This window comes from Podarcis filfolensis, assembly GCF_964270895.1.
Source record: "Podarcis filfolensis genome assembly, chromosome: 9".
NCBI lineage: Eukaryota > Metazoa > Chordata > Lepidosauria > Squamata > Lacertidae > Podarcis > Podarcis filfolensis.
Window position 1 is genome coordinate 50145194 of NC_139610.1, and position 23619 is coordinate 50168812.

The window sequence follows — 23619 nt, forward strand, 5'->3', positions numbered from 1 at the left end:
TTTTCCTTATGGATTTGCTAGCTCCACATTCAAGAGCTTTTGATGTCACATATTTGCTTCTGTCTGTGTACATATATATAAGCCAGTATAATATAGAAGATAAATCAGAAGTGTCAGATAGACGTACATATACTATGGATGCTGAGTTAGGCACACATACTCCTGGAGGAGTTTGGAGAATATGTTTATTAACTTAAACAAGATCAATTCCTCTGAAATAGTTAAATGGTTCAACTTGTCCAGAGATCTCCCTCTCCCCACATGTCTGAAAGTTATGGAGTAAGGAATAGGAGTTTGAATAAAACCAGGAATATTTTATATACACATACACACACAGTCCTACTGGGATACAACTAGCCCTTGTATTTCTCTATCCTGAGCCTTCTATGCGGCATAGAAAACCATGGTTGCAATGTAGTAGGCTTTTATAAGCAGATTATATGATAAGGCATGGATAGCCTTCTGTTCAAAGGAGAGGAGAGTAAAAGAAAAAGAAAAGGATCCTACTGGAGGTGTCTAAGCTATCATGCCCAAAGTAGCTATTGGGAACTCTCCCAACAGTGCCATATCTGGTCCTACGGAAGGCAGCCCAGTTTTGCTGCTGAATTACAGGGCAAGACAAATCACAAGTTCTTCTACAAACAGAAAATAATGTGATCATCCTGGATTTATATCCACAGGAAAATAAGTTTGATTTCCTGTACCCTGAAAACCATTTTGAATGTGACTAATTGTAACCATGGTATTGAATCATGCTATTCAGAATTGGATTTTTTAAAACAATATGAAATAAATACTTTAATTAAATGTAACCAGACTGTTAATAGGGAAAGTACTTCCTCTGGGGAGTGAAAAAAATAAAGCAGACTCGGTAAGCAGATCTAAATCAGTGGTATTAATTTACATTTATTTTTATTTTTTAAAAAACATGTTATAACTCTACTTTAATAACTAATTTCTGTTAATGTCTCTAGTTTTTATTAAAAAAGAAGCTCTGGAGGATATAAACTTTTCACCTTGAATGAACTGCTATTGAATGCTCACATTTTGCTATCCTGAGATAAACAGCATTTCCTTCTATTCATATTTCATCTCATATTTCATCTTTTACACATGTAGGTCTGTGCCTAAGTGTAAGCATTGTAATGCAAAAAATGCTTCCACCAGTATCACGGGAATCCTATGCACGCTTATTTGAGAGTAAGCCCCATCAATCAGAGGAGGACATACTTCTGAATAAATAGGCATAGGGTTGGGTTGCCCACTTCCAGAGGCATGTATTGGGCAAAAAGGGGAAAGAGACAGTTGTATAAGACATGAGATCTTAAACATCGGCAGGCACATGCTACATGATAAGCAGGCTGTAGTGTGAGTACTAAAGCACAGAACGGAATTCCCAACCTGGTGCCTTCCAAATATTTTAGACCATAAATCCCATTATCCCTGACATTTTACATCACTGCCTAGGAATGGTGGGAGAGAAGAGTCCAGCAATCTCAGGAGAGTACTTGGTTGGGGAAGTTTGGCATAGATTAGAATATATTGATCTTATAATATGGAGCCCTATTGCTTTACAGGCTAGCTTATATTTCAGTGTGGGATATACTACCCCATTTTCCCTTTTGATGCATCGCAAACAGCATCCATTTTAACACAACAATGTTACATAATATTTTAGGCTGTAGATAGCCTAATCCAGGGAACATGGTTTTCATGGAGACTTCCATAGTAGATACTTGTTGGGAGCCAAAGAGCCCTGGAACTAGAGATGAAACACCCCAGAAGACTTTAGATTTGGATGTTATCAAACAGAAATCTCCCATATCTCATTGTAAAACACATTTGAAGCTGTTTCTAAAGCAGTTTATGATATGACACGAGTGTGGGAGCCTACTATTCAAAGAGCGGGGGAGACAAAAATCATATTGGGTGCACGTTAGCCCTTGTGTATATGGTACCTAAGCCTATAGTGACTCTTTTGATACCAGCCTATGTTTATGTGTTTAGAAAAGAATGTATTTTCTTCTTTAAGAAAGGAAATACGACTCCCTGATTTGTATTCATTGCAATGGTACTTGAAGCATGCAAAACATTCCTATATTGAATGGCTTAATTATGGGTATTTAGTCAAACCCCTTTCTAACTAAACCGATGGTGTAATCTGACAAGCACAACCCCACAGTTGCTGCTGGCTTCACTGCCAAAATGCAAAGCATGCGTGCTGTTCTTTTATACTCTGTTAAATATGACATAAATGTGTGGATTACAGCTGGGCACTTCAAGCATAAGCAACAGCTTAATTTACACACTGAGGCAAACGGTTATAATTCTAAAAATATGCTTGCAGGGGAATTAGTAATGGGTTATCATGCTCAGCCTGTGCAAGACAGCTCAATGCTACAGTATAGCATCAAGCCTTTGTCATTTTGCAATGAAAAATCCCTTGACGGAATTCTTGAAATAGTCCACAATGAATGCACAACTGCCAGGAACAGAACTGAATCAATAAATGGATGCTTTGAGAAAAGCTGCATCTGAGTTAGTCTTTTTTAGCTGTCGTACTATTGGTCAACTAGTTTACTTCCAATTAAAGACCTTGTGTAGATTTTGCACTGACCTCTAGGTATGGAAGGCAGAAGGAATAGTAAGTTCACTTTACAGTGTAGAGAAGCCTTGCAAAACTGAAAGGGATCATATAACTGGCCAAAAATACACATGCTGGTGTCTGTCAAAGCGACTTTCTGCAAGCATCATCAAGCTTCACTACTTCACTACTTTTCCTTTTTTTAAAAAAATCCTTCTCGACTTTTAATAGAAGTAGCATCGTAAGTATGCCAATTCTAGACAAAACACAGCCTTTCTTTGTACATGGTGAAACCTACAAGCAAGAAACGGTATGCCTGACAACATTTCTCTCTTCTGGGACAATCTCTGTCAAATTGCCTTTTACGTCTTTGTTAAGAAGCCCCACAGGCTGTCTGTACCAGCAAGTATTTTTAGCAGTAGAAAGTTAGCAGTCCTAGATAATGTTTCAAAGCAAGCTTTCTAGTCAGTGCTATGAAGAACATTCAATTCCTACTGATTTTTTAAAAAATTATTACTACAGGGCTTACAAAAACTACATATCAAAACAACAGAAACTGAATGGCATTTAGAAAAGTGAGGGGGAGATATTAAGAAACCCCCTTTTAAAGTTTATATTAATCCTAAGCACATGGAGGCAATTGTACTTTGAAATGTTCTACGTTGCAAAATGCAAGTCTCAAGCAAAGCCACCCTCTAAGCGATAACATACTCACTGGCGTGCCTTGCCCTGTGTTTGTGAGGTCTGCTATGTTCCCTTTCAGAGTGCTGGTCGTCTTCTCCCTGCTCTGTGCCTTCTGACGAGATGCCGAAGGAGACTACAGAAGGAGGTGCCTCTGACTGCCCTCCTTCCACTTGAGAATCCACACACCCCTTTTCGGCCAGAGACCCAAACTCTTCTTTTGCCCTGTCAGAGCAGTCTAGGATCACCTCTACCTTGGTGAGAGACGGCTCCTTTGTCTCAGCTCTGAGGGCTGCTTTGACCTCTTTGCCGCCAGCAGCCTGGAATGTTCTGCTTGACCACTGGACAACGTGGTCTTCTTCAGCCGTGGGACCTGCAGTCAGCCAGCTAGTCCCATCTTGCGGTAGGGTGGCTCCTGCTTCTGAGGACTTGTGCTGTTCAGCTCCCAGGACAGTCAGACTGGGAACACTGCTGCCTTTGTGTTTGCCGTGCAAGAGGGACAACTGGAGCTCAACTGTTGGTCCTGGCTTTTCCCCGGTGAAAGCAGGCACCTCTATGAAGTGTGTTTTAGGGGCTTCTATCACTTTGGGAGGGATTTTGTGAGAAGGGGTGAGATCTCTTTCGGCATCGCTTTGCTGCTCTTTCTGGAGTGTTTCATGGGTTGCCCCTATGATCTGCAGTTGTTGGTGGGGTCTGGGGGCTGCTGTTCTGATTTGCAGGGTAGTGCTCTCTTTATATTCCTCATTTTTAATGTCACTGCCATTTTCTGTTTCAGGACTGAAGGACTCATTCACTCCACTGGAAGATCTGTGGAGACACAAATAGCGAATCTGAGTTGTAAATCTAATTGTGTATCAAGCTACTTTTTAAAAACTTCACATCATCAATACAGTGCATTGCACAAGTAGTCAATGTGTTGCCCTCCAGACTTTTGGAGTACAACTCCCATCAGCCCCAGCTAGCATGCTCAATGGTCAGGGATGATGGGAGTTGTAGTCCAACAACAGCACACCACGGCTATCCCTGGTGTATGCAGTATTGGACTTAAGCTGGGGAGAACCAAGAGTTTACAAATGAATCTCAGAATGGAGCTGGGCCAGCAAGAAATCCTCTGGATCTCAAGTCAACCCTGCTGCTGCTGTGTGATGACAACAAGCTTCATTCAGGCCTTTCACTGCACCAGTCTAGGAGCTGGCAAAGCAAACATTCAGTTTCAACCTTCTGCTCAGGCCAGCATCAGTGGCAGGGCTGTGGATGTGGCACTGGGTATCCTGCTTCATTAAGTTCCACTGCTGCCAGCCATATGTGAGGTGGCTTCCTAGTTCCTTCCTAGTTAGTATCTAAATCTATCACATAATTTGCTTTGTAGGACAAAACTAGTAAAGTTTTTGGGTTTTTTTACTAACAGCAAGAAACGTAGACACCTGAACACGTGTTGACATTAATGCCAATGCATCTTTCTATCCTGGTCTTCCAGTATATTGATGAGCCTCAAACATATTTCCATGTATTTCCATGTATTACGAAGAAGAACATGTTAAAGATGGCATTCTTTTCACTTGATCAAACCACAGCTTAGTGTGAATGTTCAAATGCGCAGATTATTGGAGAGGGTTGTGGCTGCCACACAACTCCTGTGGTTCTGCTGCCATACTAACTGGGAATAAGCCATAGTTTGGCTTTGTGTATCATCAACACCCATGCTCATGGTTTGTCTCACTCTGGACATACAGTGAGCTGTCACCAAGGTTTGTTCTTCATTTAGCGTATATGCCACACAACTGAGTGGAACTATTCTAAAGAACAGGTTGGAGGATTTTAGCCTTTAGCACTGAAACTGGAGATGGGGTGAGTCTTTGAGGGAAGGCCAAGCTCTGCCCTGCTAGCCTTCGATTTTGCTCCAATATCCCTGAGAAAAGTACCTTTACCTTTGAGGAATGATGGCATAATACATGGGGGAAAGCTGACTTCAAAACAAGACAGGCTTCACAAGGTCTGTCCTTAATTGCAAATGGCAATCCCCTTGGTCCCCAGCAGGATCAGGCCACATGTGACTTCCAGCTAAGGGAATGCTTTGTGGTATCGAGGTTCGCTGTCTGCCATTGGATACCCTATCCCTTCTCAAAGGCAAGATCTTTTACTGTGAGAATGTGGGGAAAATTGGCAGTGAATGTGTGAACCAATCCTTTGGGTTTTTGAGCATTCAAAGCCCAGTTGATTTTTAGGGCAAGCCCAATGTGTCCCACATTTTAAACAAGCTTTTCAAAAGCATATAAAAATGACTTTTTTTCTCTTTTCTTGGCTCCTAGAAGCCAGATTCTACAATATGAAAGTCATAGTATTGTCATCAGAGAACTATTCACCCCTTTGTTACTGCCTAGAGGCAGCAATGGACTATATATGAAAAGGCAAAACAGAGGTGCTCCTGGTCAGGAGAGATGACAAGTCATTTTTTGTTTCTGGGATGGTGAGAGTCTAATTAATGATTCCCTCTAATTCTTCTATTAGTTAAATAATATTGTACTTCACAGAATGGCTGTTTAATGGGAAGTTACTCACAAATTCCACAGGCAGGATCAATAAGAAGCAGTAAAATGTATTGAATTTGTGAGCAGTACATTTCTATTTGAAGTCATTGGGGGCTTTTGCTGAATGGAACTTACTTGTGGGTCTTATTGATAACCCACTTGGCCATTGGGAAAGGGCACTGCTAGTTAATAAGTGTGTTAATATCAATGCCACCTTTTTGGGACAAAGGGTGAAATATAAAGTTAACAAATAAAAACATACAGTATTGTGCCATATGGAGATCTCTCTTTTAATCCAGCAAATTGCAGAGTGGTGTCTCAGTAGCACTAAAGGGGTCTAATATGGACCCAAGGCTGTCACATCTTAAAGGAAAGGGGGGGAAATGTAAGTCCTTGGTTCCCTCAGACCCCACAACCATACAGTGGTACCTCAGGTTACATACGCTTCAGATTACATACGCTTCAGGTTACAGACTCCGCTAACCCAGAAATAGTGCTTTAGGTTAAGAACTTTGCTTCAGGATGAGAACAGAAATCATGCTCCGGTGGTGCAGCGGCAGCAGGAGGCCCCATTAGCTAAAGTGGTGCTTCAGGTTAAGAACAGTTTCAGGTTAAGAATGGACCTCCGGAACGAATTAAGTACTTAACCTGAGGTACCACTGTACATCCAAGTGATATACCATGAATTTTCTATCTGGCTTTGAGGAAGCAAAAGTTCAGTATACTCAATAAAAAGCATGAATAAATTATGCAGGATCTGGCACTGTTGGCTGAAGATTTTAGGGGAAACTGGTAAATTAAAAGACATACTTAAAAAGCCATCTGTTCTGGCAAATCTCAGTCCCACTCTGTCTCTGTCTTGCACAGTGGTGTAGCGTGGGGGGTGCAGGGGGGGCCGGCCGCACCGGGCACAACATCTGGGGGTTAGGGTTAGGGGGCGCAAATCCACAGGTTAAGGGGCGCAAATCCACGGGTTAGGGGGCGCAAATTACTTGCCTTGCCCCGGGTGCTGACAACCCACGCTACGCCACTGGTCTTGCACATCTGTATCAGTTGCTGGAAACAGTACCTGGACACAGGGCTGGTCCATAATATCTATCAAACCATGGATGGAGCTCCCAAAAGGTCAAGCATCTTAATTTATGCAGCCCTGTGAATGTAGCTGGTTTCCATCATGTTGTGTTATTTGGACAATCAGTTGTGGTGCTTAATAAACTATGAATCTGTAAACATTTCCTTGTAGGAAGGAAGACTGGGAGTGAGCCAGATAAATGTTAGCCTTTATTGGTAGCTTAGTGTGTCTGGATTTCTGTTTATGTGAGGACAGGAGGGAGGGAGGGAATGAGGGAGGGAGGGAAAGAGGGAGAGACAGAAACAGAGCCACAAAGAATTCCCCCCTTAAAAGGCTCTCTGCCTATGGATATACTTGAAGTCTTTATACACCATCTCCTGTCCCCAACAGTACATGTTTGCCATTTGCTGTGCAGGATTAAACATCTTTCTTTAAAGTCTGATGATGATTACAATTAACCAAGTTGCACTTCTGTTGTGGGGAGACTGACCACAAGACACAAACCGCATTGTTCCCTCTAGGACTTAAATTTCAGTATTTGTATCTGGTCTGTGGGATTTAATCTTCACTCTTATTGGGCAAATGCATTTTCTATTATATAAATGATAAGTGGTACAACTCCTATCACACCACTGTATGAACTTCAACAGGCTGATGCTGTTTAAAAGTGAACACTACTCTGATCCCTCTGAAAGTTTAGATAATTTTATGTTATGACTGTCAGAATGATCCTATACCTAGTTCCGTGGGAATTAATCCTTAGTAAATTGTTCAGGGTTGAAAGCTCAGTTTTCCAATGAAATAATTTAATTATCCATGTAATTAATTTGCACTTTCTTGATGCAATTAGGAAGTGCAAAGAACCAGGCATTGTGATTGTGAAAATAAGTGTTCTTAAAATGGTATATTAAAAATTGTGTAAAGTGGCATAGAAAGTGCAAAGTTGGTTCCTAAAATCCTGATGGGACTATAACATGGACCTTATCAGTATAAGTAGCCAAGCTGAGTTTCGTTTACCTCTTGATAAGCATCTGGAGAGTGTCAGCCAAACCTTCCATCAGAGCGATAACTTCAGAATAGGTCAAGTCGTCACAAGGGTTGCCATTGATAGATATCACCTCATCCCCTTCACACAGCCCAGCCTTGGATGCTTTGCTTTTATTGCGAATCTGAAACAAATAAAAAGTAAAGCATCTATTCAGATAGTGGCAGGGAAAAAGTTAATTTCATTCGTATGGGGCAACAAATTGCCATAAGAAAGCTGTATTTATCCATTGTTTTGATTCATGAAAGACTGCAATGATTGCAGTAATTTATCAAATTCTTCTACATTTCATCTACTTACATTTTCAATTTCTCTCTCTCTCTTATTGCTGACCACATATCACCAGCTCATGCCCCTTGATTTCAATCAAAGGATGGGTGCACCAGAAGGCTATAATGTGCAGATTACCAGAGTGATGGTTTGTAGAATGAAAAAAGGACACTCACTAAAACTCCTCTGCCACCTCAGAAGCAGGCTAGCTGCAATAAAAAACCCTTGATAATTTTCTTGATTGATAGAGAATGGTTGAAAAACATAATAAAGCAGGTTGGACAGATGTATAAGAACAAAAACAAAAACCAGGCACCTTAGAATGTATTTCTATAGTGGGATGTGGCTAGCTTCTTCCACTTTCAAAATGCCAATGATGTACCACTTGAATACTCAATCATTTCCCTTGTCTTTCATAGGGTCATTCACATTTCAATGGTTATTTTTATAACTCAGCATTTATTTTGTTCCATGGTTTTTTAAATATTGAAAACCTGCTCTAGAGAATAGGAGTGAAGTAGACTCAATCCGGCTAATGGATTGAGGTTGAATCCTGAAAAGATAGAAGTACTGTTTTGGGGGGACAGGAGGCAGGCAGGTGTGGAGGACTGCCTGGTCCCAAATGGGGTAAACTGTGCCCCTGAAGGACCAGGTGTGCAGCCTTGGAGTCATTTTGGACTCGCAGCTGTCCATGGAGGCACAGGTTAATTCTGTGTCCAGGGCAGCTGTCCACCAGCTCCATCTGGTACACAGGCTGAGATCCTACCTGCCTGCAGACTGTCTCGCCAAAGTGGTGCATGCTCTAGTTATCTCCCGCTTGGACTACTGCAATGTGCTCTATGAGGGGCTATCTTTGAAGGTGACTTGGAAACTACAACTAATCCAGAATGTGGCAGCTAGACTGGTGACTGGGAGTGGCCGCTGAGACCATATAACACTGGTCCTGAAACACCTACATTGGCTCCCAGTACGTTTCTGAGTACAATTCAAAGTGTTGTGCTGACCTTTAAGGCCCTAAATGACCTCGGCCCAGTATACCTGAAGGAGCATCTCCACCCCCATCGTTCAGCCTGGACACTGAGGTCCAGCTACGAGGGCCTTCTGGAGGTTCCCTCACTGCGAGAAGTGAGGTTACAGGGAACCAGGCAGAGGACCTTCTTGGTAGTGGTGCCAGCTGTGTGCAATGTCCTCCCATGAGATGTCAAGGAAGTAAACAACTATCTAACTTTTAGAAGACATCTGAAGGCAGCCTTGTATTAGGATATTTTAAATGTTTTGTGTTTTACAATTTTTATAGGTGCTGTAAGCCGCCCAGAGTGGCTGGGGAAACCCAGCCAGATGGGTGGGATATAAATAATAAAATTATTATTATTATTATTATTATTATTATTATTATTATTATTACTACTACTACTACTACTACTACTACTACTACTATTGCTTGTGACATCACAAGGAACCAGGCAGTCAGTGCTACATACAGGTGTCTTCAGCTGCAAACAGGAAGGATGAAATTCCATTAACTCAGTTCTTAGGAATCTGTTGCATCTGCTTCTACAGCAGGTTCAGATCCTCCAAGTCTCTCTATTTTCCAGGGACAATCTGAGAGTTACAGGTTTCTGATTTGATCCCAGAAATGTCCCACTTTTCTTTAGGATGTCCTGATGTTCATCAGAAAAAATGTTGGATGGTATGCAAGTTTACTGCTGAAATTGCGCAAGTCTTGATACACTATCACAGAGTTTCTTTTTCTGCATATCTATAATCTAGCTTTGAATAAGAGAATAAGTGAATGGAAATGATATAAAGCAATGTGAAGCAGACTCAACAGTGCCTCAACAGAACACAGTTACATGAACATTACAGCTCCTTGCACAGTGGTTTGAGCTGGTAACTCACTGGTTGGGCACCTATGGCCTGGGGTTGTAATTAGGCCTGCAAGGACCCAGGGGCTGGCCCACCAGGCTATTTTGAATGAACCATGCCCACCTTTCCCATGCCTAACGATGTGGCTGCAAAAGAGGAAGAATCAGAGCCCACTACTGCACACTAACATAAAGAAGGCATCATTTTTTTAAAAAAAAGTGCTCAGTTTTGGTTGCAAGAAAAAAATTGGGAGCATAATCCTGATTTTTCCTTTGCAAGCATGGCTTGAATTCAAACCAAGGCTGAAAATGATGACTCTTGAAACTTCAGTGACATAATTTCACATGACGGCAAGTGACAGACAGATGGGTGGCCCCACTCACTTGTCAAAGTGGCCCATGGAGGGGTTGCCACTTCTGGATTTAGCCCTCTGACTGGATCCAATTCCTCACACTTGCTATAGGCTAGCTACCCCCATCTGAGTTGTCTCTGAGTTGTCCATCTCATGGTTTGAGATGGTCCTGGAAAGTCACCTGCTGCCAGCCACCAACCACTCAGCTGAGACAGGGTTTGTTTTCTATACACTAAGTTGCACATGTGCTGCTCCTATGCAAAACCTATCTCAGAAAAAATGCTTGCATAACAACAGTAACGACATGAAGAATCATAATCATCCCCATAATAAAAAAACGAGGTTGCAGTGGGTTTAGATGGTCAAGGGAATCAATATTTAAACTGATTCACATAAACTGGCCAGTCACATTCACTTTTTTGATTTGGTCGACTCGTGAAGCAGAATGAAGTATTATGCGGTGGTAGGATGACCAGAATTGTTTCAGGTTGCAAGCTGGTGGGGAGGGGCACATTTTGAAAATTATTCCCTATGTAGAAAGCTCGCCACATATAGCACATGCTTAATACTAGGAAGCATTCTGAAATCACACTCCCCATGTGTAGTCTGAAGTAGTACAGTCCAGCCTTTCATTAACATACATTGCATTCCTAGGCATGCCCACTCCATTAAGTTCATTGGAGCATATTCCCAGGTAAGTGTGTACTTACAAGACTGGCACCTTAGCTCACTTAATTACGTTGCATATATAGAGCAAGGTCAGAGCTTGGTTGCCTTTGCCATTAATGCAAAATTCATTGAAAGAAAATACATCACTCTCAATCCATCCTGAGGTGAGAAGAAATGTCTTCAAAATGTAATACCTTCTGAGCCTCCAAGACTCAACACTCCTCATACTTCCTGAGTCATACTTAGCTGCAATAAAAATAACTTTAAAACCCAAACTAGTGACACACAGTGAACCTAGCTGCCACCGTGGCATCAGGGTATTCAGTTGGATTAAGTAAAGAGAAAGCTCTGTCAAAACATTTTCCTTCTATACAAAAATATGACGTGACTATCCTAGCGGATTTTTTCAATAAAATGGATTTGGAATTGAAGCATAGTGACTTTAGGGTGCACCTGTTAGATTCCAAGACAAGTCCATACCTTGATAGGACTGATAATTTTTGGTGACTTTTTCCACTTGGATTATGCCAGAGCCTTACTTTTATACGCGAATTTGTAAGAAACAAAATTACAAGATGCGTAATTTATAATTGTGCAAGTTGACTGAGATATTCCTTAGTTTGCAAACTATTTCAAACAGACCAGTTCTGTGCAGGGATGAATGAACACGACAGAAAAAGGAGTCCTCATTTTTATCCTCAGATGTGAAGTGTGGCCCTTGTGTTTTTAGTCCAAACACAACTGTTCCATGAATTAAAGCAAGTCTGCATTCCTTGGATTATCTCAGATTGCATGGGTAGAAGAAACAGGTCTGGGATATCTATGACTCAAGTCACGTAAAGCACCAGAGGCCATAAATAGAATCTTACATTGTTGGAACTGGCAGCTAATACTTGGAAGTACTAGCAAGACAAATTGTTAGTATTTTATGAGTTCCAGGACTAACATAAGATATCTACTTTCTGTTATAGTTCCCATGGACTATGAAATAATATAATATTTTGAGATGTGCAGTGACATTAATCAGGTGGGCATCTAAGAACTCAATTATATTAGCCAATGCAACAGCAAATAAGGACATCTCTGCAAAGAGAAGGGGAAATGGGCTCAGAAGTGCCCAGCAGTACACCCAAGCACTCTTGTTTATAGAATTCTTGGCACTGCACAGATCTATGGATAAAAAGAGATGCCTGAAATGGGGAATGGCAGGGATGAAACATGCTAATGAAGCTGAGTTCATATTCTCTGTCGAATAGAATGCTGGTCTTGTGCCCTTTCCAGTAAATGGCTTTTATTATTAGCAATCAGTGAATATCTGGATCTAATCCATGACAACAAAGCACTACAGTATGGTACATCGCAATCTTCAAATATGCTTTTGGTGACAGAGAACCAAAAAGCTAGATGCCAATTCAAAGTGGATCAATAATCTCTGCATCATTTGACCTCCTCAAATAAGGTTCCTGCCAGAGGTCTTGTATATATTTGCTGTCTCTGCCCTAACAAATGCATCTTCCTTATGGTGAATTTTGTGGCATTACATTAAAGCTTCTTACAACTTCTTATTGGTTGCAAACAATAATTCCTAGTGCACCCTCACTCAGAGCAGAGTATACTTGGCTCAACATTTTCCCTTAATGCTTCTCATTTGGGCCTGTCATGTGAAGAAACTAACTGACAGAATGCCTTGAAGATAACCATCAGTAGGGTAATCCTAGGCATAGCTGTGGACATCTTCACTGCTGAGAATACTTGGCACTCATTTGAACAATATCAAAGCACACCCTCCATAGCCTAATTGCTCCTTGTAGAGATGATAAACATTTACAAATATGGTGTGGTATGCTGTGCACATCTTTCCCTTGAAGGAATATATAAACACCCTTGCAAGTTTGGAAGAACCCTGGTCTCGAACCTTTGGGATGCCCCTCTAACAATTAAATGCCTTGTTTTTGCTTGCAATACAGAATCAAGGGCTTTCCCATTATTATTATTATTATTATTATTATTATTATTATTATTATTATTTTCAGTAACCCTTGGTGCTAATATTTGGTAGCGTATGGGAGCCTGCATTCTTACAACAAAGAACAATGCATATTCCAGGGAAATATTTGGTTGCTGAAAATAAAAGTTGTCAGTGATGTCAAGGGAAAATACAGGAGTTTCCAATTTCAATCTGGCTGAAGCTGTTAGTCATTATTGGTGGAAGTTGGGTTTTAAATATAGAGGAAACAAACTCTCTAGTCACCATTAGGGCATTTAATCCACTGCTCCTGCCACACAGGAGGTTAATGAAGACTGTCTTTAGCTTCTTTGACTCTAAGATACAGTAGTTGTTAAAGTTGCTTGGTTTAAATATGCCATCCATTCTACAACAGCAGAAATCCATTCTGGCCTTCTGCAGTCATTTTCTACAGCCTTGAACTACCTTATGTTGAATATGTCTAGACAACAGCTGCCTTACTGGAACATTCAAAAGTCTCCCTTTCCTTCCCCCTGGTGCAGAGCATTGCTCCTGTTGAAAGATGTGTTCCATAATATACAGCTCTCCCTCTAAGGTAAGTTCAATAGTGTGCCATCTGCTGGTTGGAACTGCACACAGGAAGAAAACACAATCAAAATGCAAATCTGAATTTTTCAAGTTGACACTATGAGAAATTCAGATTTGCATTTTGATTGTGTTAGAAGCATGTTTCCTGAATTTAGTGATTTAGTTATATAGGTCCACATGCAACCCAAACCTGAACTTAAATTGGAGAGCTTAACCTTACTGACCCCAACACTATATTACAAATCACTGAATACAAACTGATAGCTGCAAGAGTTCAAAACAGATATATCAGCAGAAGAACTCCAGAATTCACTCCATGGCAGCCAGAGCGATTTCCGGAGTCTGCTTTTGGATTATTCCAAAAGTGATTTCTCTCCACTGAGTCCAATGTCATTTCTGGGCACAATTTAAAACACTGGTTCTTACATAGAAAGCCCTTATTTGTTTAGGGTGAGGTAGCTGAATGTCTGCCTCCTCCCATATGCTCCTGCTTACACACTGCACTCAACATCAGATACTTTGTTTGTCCCAACATCCTTGAAGGCTTCCTTGGTTTCATGCCTTTCAGGGCCTTTTTTGTTGTGGCATCCAAGTTGTGGATCTCCCTTGTTTTGCCCAGCTTTCAGCTGGTTTTTAATTTCTCTCTCTCCGCTGTTGAATAAGCTAGTTTTATTCTCCTCTAGATTTCATTGCATTTCAATTGTAGAAACAGAATGGCTGGTGTCCTGTGCAAGGTACCCTGACTAGTTTGGAGAAAATAAAGGCAATGGAACAGAGTTGAGCAACATGAGACAGCTACTGGTTAAAGAAAAAGAGAATCTGGATCCCACAGTGATCCACAGGCTTGGAGCATCTTGAAAAGAGGAGCATGAAACAGTATTCTGGACACATCCCAAAAGCTGAGCTTGGGGATGCAAGAGAGGTTTAGCTGTAGGGAAGGAGCTTATCAGCAAGCACTAACCTAAGTTTTTAAGGTGGTCTCCTTAATGTCTGCGATGGACATAGGTGACATTAAACAACAAAGGCTACAGGTTGTGAGATTTCATAAGTTATCATGAGTTATTACAAGTTTCCCATACCAGAGTGGGGACACAGACAGACATATGTCTCAGCCAATCAGATAATGTTTTAGTGGGTGTGGAGCATATGCCCATTAGAGCTGCAGATATGCATAAAGTTCACATTTTTTGTATTTTTGGCAGCAAGCCTTTGTAAGAAAGGTATGAGGGTGAAGCTAGTGGAGAGGTCTGTAACATTGTTGTGTGTGACTGGTTTGGGTATGAGTGTTTGGCTGGTACCAGGGATGAGGGAGAAATCTGATTTAGTTTGCATTTAAGGTAAACATTCCCAAACAATGTGTGAATCCTTTGAAATTTTCACTTTTCTGAATTTTGCCATGCACTTCTAGTAATGCTAAAAAAATGCATATTCTATGGTAAAGTTTACATTAAAATGCATGTATTAGTGAAAATAACAAACAAAATGCATTGTTGTAAGGGAAATCTCTTTGCAAAAATGTTAGCCAACACTGAATAAAAAATGTATATGTTGTACATATATATATAAGGAGAAATTGCACTATAATGTGAATTAATTTTCATGATTAATTTAAAAACAAACAAACAGCAAAAAGACCTGGAAATGTGGGGGGCTGACATTAAGATTAAGATTAAGATGTTGTTGTTGTTGCTGCTGCTGTTAAAACAACTGGGAGACAGGAAACCCTAGTGGTTCTGCCAGCCAGTTCTGATCTTTCTTCTGCCCCCCCCCCGGAGAGTTTGTTCTGTACTGAAGTCCACCAATTTTCCTGTGCTCCAGAATAAGCTCTCCTCCCCAGTCATGCTATATACTGCATATGAGGTTTGTCTCCTCCACACATCCACCCAGTCCAAAACACTGACATCAGTGGAGCTTGTTTAGATACACAGGTTTCAAATATAGAGTCGAATAAATGCCACCTTTGAGGGTACATTTCAGTTTCGTTACCCACAATAAATGAATGGCTGAAAGAGACTGACCATTCCACCACATAGAGCAAAGGCCCCTCTTGCTGTCTGTATCCAAATAACCAGTTGAGTTCAGTGGAAGGAAAAGCTTGCTTGGGTTTCCAAAGCAGTACCTAAAGGGGCTAGTCTTATCATTGTGCTAATGGACTGCCTTTCCCTACTCCTCCCCCTGGCCAAAGTCCAAGGTGAGCAACCGAAGCAGGGGTGAGGTAACGCTCACCAAAATGTTAACCTGGCAAGCTGACGACACAGCACATTTTCAAAGAGTGAGCCCCGTGCATCACATTGGAGCTCCACGTTCCATCAGAGAATATTGTGCAAGTCTCCATTTCCCCCGGCAACACAGCATTTTGTCTGAGCTCTCAAACTTCTCGTCTTACGGAACTGGCTCTTATGTCACTTTCCCTGCTAATGCTTGTTTTAGCTTAAAGTATGTGTGGCTGGGGAAAGAATAAGGCAGGGAGATGGAACCTCCAGATATTGTTGGACTACAACTCCCATCATCCCTGACTGTGAGTCTATGGGAGGGTGAAAGAGGAGTAGCACTCTTTACTTCCATGGAGATGGGAAATGTAGTAAGAGAAGAGATGCTGTTGAAAGCTGGGAGGAATGATGCTATGAATGAGAGATGTGACTCCCCTCCAATCTGTGCATGTTAATTATGGTAATTCTTTATAACTGGGATCTTTTTCACCTTGCTTGCTACCATTTTTATTTTGTTTTAATCTCTTAAATCAGGTTAGTTTATTTGTATGGCTTTGTGCAATGTTGTATGAATTGGTTTTGTGAAAAATGTATTTACTTATTGACGCTTTGATTATTTTTATAGGCTCTTACATTCTTTTGATGTTTATTTGATGTGTTGTGAGTCATGTTGGGCACAATCTTGTGGGAAAATGCCAAATGAATGAATGAATGAACCATGCTAACTGGGAGATAGAGTTCAAAAAACAGCTAGAGAAGCACAGTTGCTCCATCCCTGGAATAAGAGAAAGGGGCAAATAATTGCTTAGAGTTGGTATCACTACCTATTCTCTTCTATGTGCACTGAAGTTCCTTTACTTCTTACTGGCACCAGAATCTGTCATCTGCTTTGCTTTTAATTCCTCCTGAAATCCTGTTGCTGTTTTTAATTGACACAATAGTGCAAGGCTGCTTCCAACTTTGCAGATGGGATTCAGAGAATCATAGAGTTGGAAGAGGCCCTAAGGGTCATCTAGTCCAACTCTGCAGTGCAGAACTCCTGCCCACAGATGTCCCTGGATGGCCTTCTGGTTAACAGCCAGATGCACAGATCCATTGCATCACAGATGGATTCAGCAGCATGCTGGCAAACTCAGGGTGCAGAGTTATTATTATCATTATTGTCGATTAAATTTGTACACCACCCTTCCACACAGTTCAGTTAAAGTGGATCTGACATTCTTGCGCGACAAGCCTGCTTCCAAAGAAACAAAACTAAGAGAGGGCTTTTTCTTCAGTAAATAATGAGGAAATGCACTGGAAAGTTTGGGATAACCTATGACCTCCCCACAAGCAAATCAGAATGAAAGCTCAATAAGCAGCAGATGGTGTATAATCTCCCCACATTTTTTCTGCAAACAAATCAGAACTGAATGCTCATTAAAAAGGTCTTCTGGAAGTGACTTAAGTTTTCAGCCTTTTTCTCCCAGCTTTTCTGTTCTGATCTTAAGGATGCAAGTAACAAGAAGCAACATCAAAAGATGACCTGGCAGCCGGAATAGAACCAGGGAATGTTTATAGATTGCAGTGATCATCTTTGCAAAGGAGGAAAACGATGTCCTTGTATGTTTGCTAGAGGGCTTCTTGCTCCATACACCTTTTGCAAAGTCTGTGGTGCCTGTTTCCACCTAATCACAGTTTTCTTGTCTATCCCCAAGTAAGGATGTACTTCACTACACAGCAAATGGCATCTGCATTGCGCTCGCTCCCATCTGTGCTTAGAATAAAGTTTTACTTTCTCTCCAGATTTTCCTGATAGAGAACAATGCCCACTACAAGTCATCCTTGGCCATAACCTTAGCAAAAGCAAGCCTCATAGCAGCTACAGCAGCTAATTGCCCTTTTATTGCCTGTATCTGTTTCTTCCAACTGGTCTAGTTTATTGCTTTCCTGCACTCGATGACATAAATAAATGAGGAAGGCATGTGTGACTCTGCCCAGCAGGAATACTGGAAGCAACACGAAAAGAACCAGGGGTGTTTTATAGGCCTCTTTTCCACCCAGCATGCAATTATCACTCTCAGTGATGTCACTGGGTAATACTGAAATGTAATATATTTTTTGCTACTTGACTCATTGCTTGGGCAGCCTACCAGTCAACACCAAGAGCCACAAAGCATATAGAAGGGCAGCTTCTCCTCAGCCCTGAAAGTAAGGCAACTGTAGCTGGAGTTAAAACAGTACTCAAATTACCAAGGGTGACGGGAGGGATAGGTCTTTGGCTCCTTACCTTTTGTGACAGTTCCTTTAGATTCTGTTTTTAGAAGGCTGCATGGTAGGCAGGATTCAAACAGAGGGTAATGGCTAGAGTTTTGGGGTCCCTTTAAGGGCCTCCCACTACTTTCCTCCCATCATCTGAGTGCTTAGTTTAAAACAACAAAAAAACAGTTAGATTTACAATTGTGCTATTAAATTCTCTGAGAATACTCTGGACAAAGTGAACTGTTGTTGAAAGAGCAGGTTTCATTTTTTTTACACATTTGCTGAGTTTCAAAAACTGCGTGATAAAGAGTTTCGGATCCACTTCCTATTGACATAATGCATTTTCTCTGTTAAAAATATTGTAGCTTCATGGGACACAATGCATTCCCATTTGTTCAGAGTGGTATCACTTCTTGATTTTGGACTTTTAACCTGTTTGATTGGTGCATTAAAGATCTCCTTTCCATGTTCCGGCACCTGATTAAAACTGGGGGTAGGCCCAGGGCAGAAATCATGTAGGGAGACCTCTAGAATATGTTGCCCTTTTCATACAGAGATTAAGTACTTGGGCGCACAGACATTGTTTTGCAGTAGCCCTGGGACAGTCACATGTGTGTTGCCATGTGCATCCTGTGTTCTGTTCAGAATTCGGGGGAGGGGGCGGTTTAGAAAAAAGGAAAAACGAACCATGCTTGAATAGTTAGGTTTGCATGCTATGTGGGGTAGGGTGGGTCTCCTGTCAAGAACAGTCCTGCTTCTCCTTTGGAATGCTGGTTTACATGAAGCTACTCTGCTTTGGTCTCAAAGACTATCCCCTATAAAAGGAAGCTGGAGAGGCTGCTGGCATGTTGCTCAACTGCTCTGGTTAGAGCTCATTGGTCAGTGCTTTCTTTGGCTGCCTTTGTCTTGCTCTGCCTTGTGTCTCCCTGGATCTCACCTGCTTTGACTGCTCTCAGTTTGTTTGCCCTGACTTCTGCATGGCTGGCCACAGGCTTGAAACCAGCATGCACAGATTTTCACGTGGTTTTCTTATAGCTATTACATTCCCAACCATTGAATAAATTTTGACTCCCTTTGACTCCCCTGTGCTATTATAGAGGTGCTTGTGCTGCAGTTTCTAAAGCCACCTTTGCAACCTGCAGGAAGATTTTGTATTCTACACCAGCACTGATTTGCAACAGCAGGGCACTGAGTTAGATAATGCCAGCATCCTGCGTCACTGCACTGTGTTTGGAGGCATGCAGCCTGATCCTAAACATGTTTGGGTTTAGGCACAAGTGTTCCAAGCATATCCTTTAAAATCAGTTGCACCTTCCCCACCAACCACCAGATAATATGGGTGACACCCTAAGACAAGACGTAAGTCTCCAAAAGTGTAACTTGAGCTGCATCAAACCAAGGGCATTCTATATCCTATTATTCCTACACACACAAAAATGCTTCTGCTTGCAGTGTCCCATTTTCATAGAGTTTGGTGGGTCAGTTCATGTATTTTACAGTGCTGCCAGACAATTAAAGGGCTGTTGGATCCATTTTCCAAAACGTTGGCTCAAAATATAACAGTTTCCATATTGCCTGGCACCTCAAAGTCAAAGAGAACACTATTTTTAGAGGGACGTTCCATTCAACTATCTATATAAGGCTGTGCTGGAGAGGTTGCTGCTTTTGTATAATACATCAAAGTGGCAGTTATTCCAAGAAGAAGAAAAGGACTGATTCTGTTCTCAGGAAAATTAATGTAGATTAGAAGAAATGCTACTGATACCAGTGTGAAATATGTACAAATGAGATCATTTCACTCTCAGTGCTTTAATACCTATGTGCTACATGTTCTTTCTCTCAAATGCACACATCCCATCCTCCCCATCATTTTTCCATCCTCTGCCAAGGTATGACTTCTCTGAAACAGCAAGTATTTCATTTTAATAAATGTGAGAAAGAGATTGGGACAGAACGAAATAATTACTTCTAATACAAGCATGCTAGCCACTTGTACCCGGTGATGTAGTGGTAAATGTTGAAGTTCAGGAGCTTTTCATGAAGCTCCCATGACCATTATCTCCAAATAGAGTCCATAGCCGCATCCTTGAGGATAGCTCAGAAATGCAGGCAGCTGTGCTGATCCAACAGCCTCCAACTTTTTGCACTGACTTGGTGCAATGGGGGCATAAATTGAACAAGATTTATCCACAAGGAAGGAGAAGAGGGTTTCTCAGAAGAAGGGCTTATCATCAGTAGCAGCAATTGCACATCAATTCATCCTAAGAAGTTTTTGTTTTGTTGATGTTGCTGTGAGTGGCAGCATCAGCAAATGTGTGGGCAATTATTACACAAAAATCATTAATTGCCTTCGAAACCACTGTCTCAAGGCAATTTACAAACAGTTAAAAACACAAAAACAATACTACATTTGCAAAAAAAGACTAAAACCCTAACATGTTTGACTTTCATGTTAAATGACCTATCTATTCAACTGGAAAAGCCTGTCAGAACAAAATATCTTCAACTTTTTCCAGAAAGTACAAGCAGTGGATGCTTGTTGTATCTCAACAGGACTTCTGTTCCACAGAACCAGTGGCAGACCTTATGGTCTCAAATTTCAGCAGTGCCCCTGTGCGATGCCACAATTTGGTGCCCCCCCAGCTCTCACCTTTCATTGCACTTCATAGTTGCGACACCCCCTACAGCGCACCCGAGGCTCCGCACTCAGTGCAACTGAACTGTTTGCGCTCCCCGAAAAACGCCTCTGACAGAACAGGGGCAGCCACACTAAAAGCCCCACTCCAAGTAATCTTCTAGAATGCTGTTCACCTATGTTCAGTCCAGCACAATGCAGGGTGGACATGGTAGCTACCGCAAAAAAAGACAGCGAAAACTATCGGAGGAAATTCTGCAAAATGCCTTCTGAGCAATTTTGGCTCAGCTCTAGTACCTATGTAAAAACTTCTCAAGAGGAAGGGGGCATGCTAAGCGCTAGCAGCTGCTACTGCTGCAAAACACAATGTTCACACAGCAGACTTTCAGAAGGCCACTGTGGCCTTCAACTGTCAGGGTTAGATGAGATATCAAGGCTAAATTAAGGACACCAAGTCCATGCCTCACACAGAAGTTATATCAGGAGCTGCTTCAGGGTTGCTGAGAGTGGAAAAAGGAACAATTTGAGGCCCAGTGGCATTATTGGGACTGCTGAAAGTTACCAGCCTGAAGGAGTCAGAAAAACATGAGTTTTGGGGTTCAAAGCCTTGATATTAAATACAACTGAATCTGTAGATTAAACATTTCCCCTATTTATTTTATTCTCACTGAACCAGAAGCACCATATTTTGCAAAGATGTGTAACCTGAATTCAACATCATATTTGAATATCTACTGCTATGTTACTAACAGCATATATGTAATGTTTTTATCATTCCATCTCTATTAGTAGATATTATTCTGCTGGGCATGTTGGAACTGATAGTTGGAACAGATGTGAAGCATATTCTGCCGTAATAAGAAAATGAGCTTAGGAATCATTTATAATATATGGACACATAATGAAACTGAGAGGCTTTTAAAACCTCAGAATTACTTTTGAATCCCAGGACCTAGTAGATCCAACTCCTGAGCACACCTCCAAAGAAAGCATCACCCCCACACCTGGGACACCTGGGACTGAATGTGTTTTTTCCAACCATCACAAACAGGAGGTACTATAGCTGGAGAAGCCAAGCATTCCAGAGTGTGAGAATGAAGGTTCATCTACTTTGTGGGCACAGCTCCAGAGAAACTATCACCACCATATCTGCTCCTTGACCAGCCAGTTCAAATCTTCAGCAAGTCTTTAACAAATACACATAAGAGGTGGCTGCCTGCAGGAAACACTGTCCTTTGGACTGGTTGGTTACGATGCATTAGCAGGGTTTGTTTTCTGTTTACAGTGTCAGTTTTATTTTACTCGGCCTCTCCCAAGCCATCTTATTTTTAAAAAATCACCATCATCATCCCACACAGAGAGAACCATCAACAGTTAAAACAACTGCTATGTGCCTCTCTGAGAGCAGGATGGATAGATAGACTGATCCAATTTTTCCCCCTAATTAATATCAATAGCTTGAATAGGTATAGGTTTTTAAATGAAAATATGGTCAGCCTGCATGATTCAGCTGAGTTTTGACCATGTGTTATGGAGAGTAAGGCTGCAATCCTATACAACACTTGCCAGGAAGAGAGTCTCAGTGAACTCAATAGGACTTAATTCTAAGTAGATACACAAAGGATTGCATGGTAGGGATCATTTTATGGCCATTGGCACTTCACCAGCTCTCAGCTTCAGCTGTAAAATGGAAATAATAATGAGCTAACTTATAGATTGGAAATGGAAATAATAATGAGCTAACTTATAGATTGCTGAGTGATCCCAAACATCAAAGGCTAGAAAGCATTGTACAAATCATATATAGAAATAGCAAATGGTGGCCAGGATTCTCAGGATTTTTTTGCTACCAATCACTTCTAGGCCTGTCGGCTGCCCTTGCATGTGTTGTGTGAATGGGGAGAAAATTGTGTTGAACTGAAATTATGACAATAAAACTGTGATCTCACAGAAAATTCACACTCACCACTGATGCTGTTGAAAGTCCATTCATCCTAGTGGAAGATCATAACTAAACTTGCGATTGCTCAAGTATATATGGCCAGATATGCCTGAACTGGGAAGCCCATTTGTTTTGGAAAGTTGGAAAGGGGTATCATAAATGGATTTTTAAAGTCATGTGATTTGAAGATATAATGCCCCCCTCTCCAGGTTTTGTACAAGTAGACTAAGGTTACCAGACATCCCCATTTCCCGGGGATAGTCCCCGGATTTACAAATCAGTCCCCATACAAAATCCATTGAAGTTGAAAAGTGTCCCCGGATTCATTGAAAAAAATCCAGTAACCTTAATTAGTAGACAGAATGTGAGCAGTTTGCAATTCGGTTCACTAGCTAGGGGTGGGAAAGAGAGAAGAGCTTGTAAGGTTAATGCAGCCTTCAGCGCCACACTGCATACAAGTTCGCAAGTATACAAGGCAAGGCAGAGAAATGCTTGGAACTACATTCATTCAGTTCTGGAAAAACAACAACCTTAAAATAAGACAATGCTGCCATCTCGTGGCAAAGTCACCAGATTCAGATTCAATAGACTTTCTGCTGCCTGGCATGAAGAAGCAATGGAATCCAACAGTATCTGGGAGGTCATTACTGCCCTGAGCACTATGGAGATTCTTCAGAGTCTCCCCTGCAAACATTGTGATCTCACTGCTTCTTGGTCAACTGGAATGTCACAGGAACACTGGAATCTGCGTTATGCAGACTCAGGCCATTGGTCCCTCCAGCTCAGGGGAATCTCTCCCAGCCTTAACTGAAGATGCTGGGGACTGAATGCAGGAACTTCTACTGTACATGCAAAACAGATGCTCTATCACTGAGCTACAGACCTTCCCCATGCCCACGACTGGACACTAGGCTCAGTTATCATCAGAGGCTGCCACAAGCATAATAGACTTTGTTGTTCAGTATAGAGA

The 23619-nt window shown here is 41.4% G+C and overlaps 1 protein-coding gene and 1 long non-coding RNA gene across 2 annotated transcripts in view; one reads left to right on the top strand and one right to left on the bottom strand.

Moving 5' to 3' along the window:
• The window catches only part of SYNPO2 (synaptopodin 2), a 95291-nt gene that overhangs the window by 26843 nt on the left and 44829 nt on the right, over nucleotides 1-23619 (bottom strand). The window contains exons 2-3 of the mRNA XM_083631616.1: nucleotides 7883-8034; nucleotides 3300-4072 (exon numbers count right to left, since the gene is read on the bottom strand). Of these exons, the coding sequence (XP_083487742.1) occupies nucleotides 3300-4072; nucleotides 7883-8034 (925 nt within the window). The remainder of the gene's footprint in view (nucleotides 1-3299; nucleotides 4073-7882; nucleotides 8035-23619) is intronic.
• LOC310742562 lies at nucleotides 3663-7114 on the top strand. Its single transcript, XR_014538557.1, has 3 exons — nucleotides 3663-3802; nucleotides 4041-6669; nucleotides 6847-7114. It is a non-coding gene; the product is annotated as an uncharacterized lncRNA (long non-coding RNA).